Raw genomic sequence first — 5,342 nt, forward strand, 5'->3', positions numbered from 1 at the left:
ACACACAATTAAAAAATTAAAAATAGGGGCTCGAGCAGTGGCACAAGTGGTAAATCGTCTGCCTCGCAATTGCTGGCCTATGACAGATCCAGGTTTGAGCGATTTCTGAGTGCATAGCCAGGAGTAACCCCTGAGCATCAATGGGTGTGGCTACCCCCCAAAAAAATAAATAAATAAAAAAATAAAAATAAAGTTTGTATATTGAATACACTTTGAAAATTGTAGCTGATTATTTTAAGATCGGAAAATATTGATACAAAAAACAATAATGGTGGTAGAAGTTCTGTACACATGAGGGATAAGGAAACAGGGAAGGACTAGTTGGAAGGAGGGGTTTGCCCTGAAGTGATGGCAAGACGGAAGCTACTGATTGGATGAGAAGAGGTGCTTCCAGTAGGGAGCTGCTGATTGGACAAGAAGAGATGCTTCCAGTAGGGAGCTGCTGATTGGACGAGAAGAGGTGCTTCTGGTAGGGAGCTGCTGATTGGACGAGAAGAGGTGCTTCCAGTAGGGAACTGCTGATTGGACGAGAAGAGGTGCTTCCAGTAGGGAGCTGCTGATTGGACGAGAAGAGGTACTTCCAGTAAGGAGCTGCTGATTGGACGAGAAGAAGTGTTTCCGGAAGGAAGCTGCTGATTGGACAAGAAGAGGTGCTTCTGGTAGGGAGTTGCTGATTGGACGAGAAGAGGTGCTTCTGGTAGGGAGTTGCTGATTGGACCGAGAGGAGGTGCTTCCGGTAGGGAGCTGCTGACTAGATGAGAAGTGCTTCCAGTAGGGAGCTGCTGATTGGACGAGAAGAGGGGCTTCTTCAACTTTGGGACAGGCCAGCGGCCCCAAGTGCTAAAAAACCCCAAACAGAGCCCTCAGACAGGGTTTCAAAGCAGGGTTTTTCCCAGGATTCAAACTTGGAAAACCTTTATTCCTCCTCTGCTTCCTCCTCCTCCCTTTGCACCTCCCTAAACATCTCCTCATTTCTCAGGTCCGGTGTGAGGGGAGTTGCCTCCAAAGACTCCCTGACTCTGGAACTTGGCGTTCAATTTCTCTGTGAAATCCCTTTTATCCTCGTCTTTGAGTGGAGTTGCAACCTTCTATCAGCAATGGCCTCTTCCAGAGATGCCAGTAGATATTCTCCAAATAACAAAGAATGTCCAACGAGCTCTGCAAAGGCTGAAATTCCAGTCAAAGGTAAAGATCTGAATGATGAATTTGAGGAGCCAGAAAATGCCCCCATGGTGAGGTACAGGTCATCAGCAAGAGTGTCCTCACTGATCTACCTAAAAGGACAAAAAGGTATTGTGAAGAAAGAGTTGCCAAGACCCGTGGGGGCAGGTGCCTCCAGATCTAGTGCTCAGAATGAACTGAGAGCAAATGCAGACAGTGGTTCTATCAGGAAACGGTCTATTAACTCTTGTGAGACATTAAGTCAGAAACAACATGATGACCAATGTGGTAGTTTTGAGAACGTGCCTGGTGGTTTTAAAAAATGTTTTGTGGCGCCCAGATTTCTAGGCAAAAGTGACACTCTTTCAGAAGCCCAAGACCAAAGTAAAAGAGATGTGACTAAACACCTTGACTCAGAAAGCAACAAGTCTGATACCAGAGATGCAAAAATCAAAATCACATCTGAGCAGCCATTCACAGAAAGTTTTTCAAAAGTTCCTGGTTCTACCGCCTACTCCATTAGCCATAATTTATACCAGTCTCACTTATACGGTGGTCCTTCTGACCCTCATTCAGGGAGGTCCTCCATCAGGACCCTCAGTCCTGAGCTGCCTGTTTATCCTACTGGGAGCATCAGCAGGGGTAAAAGTAGACGTTTTGGCAGTAGTGGTTCTGGCAGCAGAAGCAGCAGCAGAGAGAACAACATCTCCCAGACAAAGACCAGACAAAGCTTTCCTGATAAAAAAGTTTCAGAATTGACTCTGCACTCTTCAAATTGGCATAAAGAACTACGAATGTCAAGAGAAGAAACACCTATGAATTTAGATTCACTTGGCTCCCACAAAAGTTTAAAACCAGATCCAACAAAGAAAATCTTCCAAGAGCGAGGAGCCTCAGATTTTTGGAAACCAAAAGGAGCAACCTATTTACCAGTTGAAAACCGGAGAGAAGTAAAGAAAGGTTTCATTGATAGCCATTGTCACCTGGACATGCTCTTTAACAAACTGTCCTACGATGGAACCTTTGCCAATTTCAGGAAAAAATTTAATGATTTTTTCCCCACGGAATTTCAAGGTTGCATTTCAAATTTCTGCAACCCTTGCACACTAAAGGATGGCCTATGGCAGAATCTGTTAGAAGAGGAGCTGGTTTGGGGAGCTTTTGGATGTCATCCTCACTTCGCTGTTTATTACAATCAAAGACAAGAGCAAAGTATTCTGCAAGCTTTAAATCATCCCAAGGCTATAGCATTTGGAGAAATTGGTTTGGATTATTCTTACAAGTGTCGTACCCCTGTCACACAGCAGCACAGGGTATTTGCAAAACAACTACAATTAGCTGTGTCGCTAAACAAGCCCTTAGTAATACATTGCAGAGAAGCAGATAAAGAGTTGCTAGAAATTATGAAAAAATATGTTCCCCCTGACTATAAGATCCATAGGCATTGCTACACTGGCAGGTACTCAGTAATTGAGCCGCTGCTAAATTATTTCCCCAACTTGTGTGTGGGGTTTACAGCGGTTATCTCTTACCCCTCTGCCTGGGAAGCAAGGGAGTGTGTGAAAAATATTCCGCTAGAGAGAATCCTCGTAGAAACAGATGCTCCCTATTTCCTTCCTCGAGGTATCCCCAAAAGCCTTTGTCCATTTGCCCTTCCAGGGATGGCCTTCCATACAGTGAAGGAGATTGCAAGTGCCAAAAATCAGCCATTATCACACACCTTGGCTATCTTGCATGAAAACACCTGTTGCCAGTACAATCTTGGAATAATAGATGGTGAGTTCAAGTCTTGAGAAATGGGAGGCCAATAGACTGAGGACAGAGTTTGAACACTGCCTGTGCCCAAGTCAGTGATGCACACAAAAAATAATAAAATCCTATTTAATTTATCCATTTTAGTGACTTCAGAATTTGTAATTTAGATTAAATAGTTAATAATGTGTCAAAGGAGGCTGTGGAAGAGAATAGAATGATGAAAGCAAACTCAGTTTAATCTCAGACCATGCATTGTTGAGTTTAAAATCTGAACTGAACACCTAATACTTCTATAACTCAGATAGCCATTATGTAATGACAACTTGTAATGACAAATTGTAATGACAACTTTTTATTCAGATTAGTTCTTAAGACCAAATATCCTGATGGGTTTCAAAAGCATAAACAGGATAGAAACAGAAGAGATACATACAGCTGCCCATTCCGCAAACAACTCTCTGAAAAAGTATTTGAATTCAGAAATTTAACTTGGTAGCCAAATCACACACCTTAGTCTAGGAGCTTCATTTGTAGATGAAAATGCCATCTTATAATGGAAATTCTATCTTTATTTCACTCTCAATTATGTGTGCCCAGTTATATGCTTTCAAAATTTTCTACTGGCATCAAGTTATGATTTTCAGCTCAAAAGTCACCTCCACAAAGAGGCCCTCTAATTGCCAATATATTTACTGCTCACTTAATCCTAGAGGTAAAAATTCCTTGGAATATTGTTTTGATTTAATCATAGTACTCAACACATTACACGTTTATGAAAATGTGCTACTGATTTTTGCGTTCACTTGGTTGTCTTCTCCACTAGTTTGTACAAGTTTATAAGCTTGTCTGTCTCATTTATGGTACAAGGTTAGAAATCCCTAGAACAGAGCAGTCTGTAAATTTTCTTAATTAGCAACGTCTGAAAATTTTCACTGATATCTGTGAGATAATGATAATAATTAGGTGATTAATAAGATTTTAGGGAAGGACTGAACTCTGCTGGATCTTAGATGCCAGCACACCTATCTGCCTCTCTTCTGTGCTGTCCTGCATTTTTGGCCTGATTTCATCCTGTGTGCAGCTCATCTGCAGACAGCCTGCCTTCCTGTGAGCCTTCCATGGAGGTAAGTTGACATGCCCAGAAAGGGAGGAGTCACTGAACTCTGCTGTATCTCAGATGCCACCACCCCAATCTGCCTCTCTTCTATGCTGTGCTGCATTTTCAGCCTGATTTCATCCTGTGTGTGGCACATCTGTGGACAACCTGCCTTCCCATGAGCCTTCCGTGGAGGTGACTCAACACGCCCAGAAAGGGAGGAGCCACTGAACTCTGCTGGATCTCAGATGCCAGCACCCCTATCTGACTCTCTTCTGTACTGTGCTGCATTTTCGGCCTGATTTTATCCTGTGTGTGGCTCATCAGTGGACGGCCTGCCTTCCCGTGAGCCCTCCGTGGAGGTGACTAGACACACCCAGAAAGGGAGGAGCCAGGGGAGCACGGACGCTCCCCTCCCTTTCATGACCCTGCACATCATTTAGCCAATGAATACAACCACAACCCTTATAAAAACCCACAATACAAGTGTGACAATGGGAAAACAATGAAGGCCAGCGCCAGACATAGAGAATGAAGATGGCAACTCTGATGACTTGAACATGACCAACCAACTAGTCAGTCTCTCAGATAAAGAGTTTAGAATTGCAATATGGAAGATGTTCGAAAAACTCAAACAAAGTATAGAAGAGAACACTAATAAGAATCAAGAGAATATGAAGATAGAAATGAGAAAACTCCAAACTGAAATTTCAGGTCAAATAACAGGTCTGAAAAACTCAGTAGATGAATTGAAGAAAAACATGGTTGAGCTTTCCCATGGGTTAACAGCAGCGGAGGATAGAATTAGTACAATGGAAGATGAGATGAATAACAACTCCATACAGCAGAAGAAATTGGAAAAAAGCCTCAAAGCAAATGATCAAACAATGGAAAAATTACTCAAAGAATGTGAACAGATGAAAATAGAACTCTATGATAAGCTCAACAGAAACAACGTAAGAATCATTGGAGTCCCAGAGACTCAGAAAGAAAATCTCCAGGAAGAATCAACAGTCAAGAACATCATTAAAGAGAAACTACCAGAGCTAATGAATACATGCCATCAAATCCTGCATGCCCGAAGAGTGCCAACTAAAAGAGACCCCAGAAAAAACACCCCAAGACACATCCTAGTCACAATGACGAATCCCATAGATAGATACAGAATTCTGAAAGCAGCAAGATCAAAAAGAGAAATTACATTCAAGGGAACATCCTTGAGATTTACTGCAGACCTGTCACCAGAAACACTCAAGGCCAGAAGACAGTGGTGGGACATAGTGACAAAACTCAATGAAATAAATGCTTCGCCTAGAATACTACACCCACC

At 42.5% G+C, this 5,342-nt stretch overlaps 1 protein-coding gene across 1 annotated transcript; it reads left to right on the forward strand.

Annotated features, from left to right (window-relative positions):
• Positions 1 to 1,097: 1,097 nt before the first annotated feature.
• LOC126025856 (putative deoxyribonuclease TATDN2) lies at positions 1,098 to 2,954 on the forward strand. Its single transcript, XM_049785595.1, has one exon. The coding sequence runs from the start codon at positions 1,098 to 1,100 to the stop codon at positions 2,952 to 2,954; it is 1,857 nt and encodes a 618-aa protein (XP_049641552.1).
• The last annotated feature ends 2,388 nt before the right edge of the window (positions 2,955 to 5,342 follow it).

Source organism: Suncus etruscus, chromosome 13 (genome assembly GCF_024139225.1).
Source record: "Suncus etruscus isolate mSunEtr1 chromosome 13, mSunEtr1.pri.cur, whole genome shotgun sequence".
Classification (NCBI taxonomy): Eukaryota; Metazoa; Chordata; class Mammalia; order Eulipotyphla; family Soricidae; genus Suncus; species Suncus etruscus.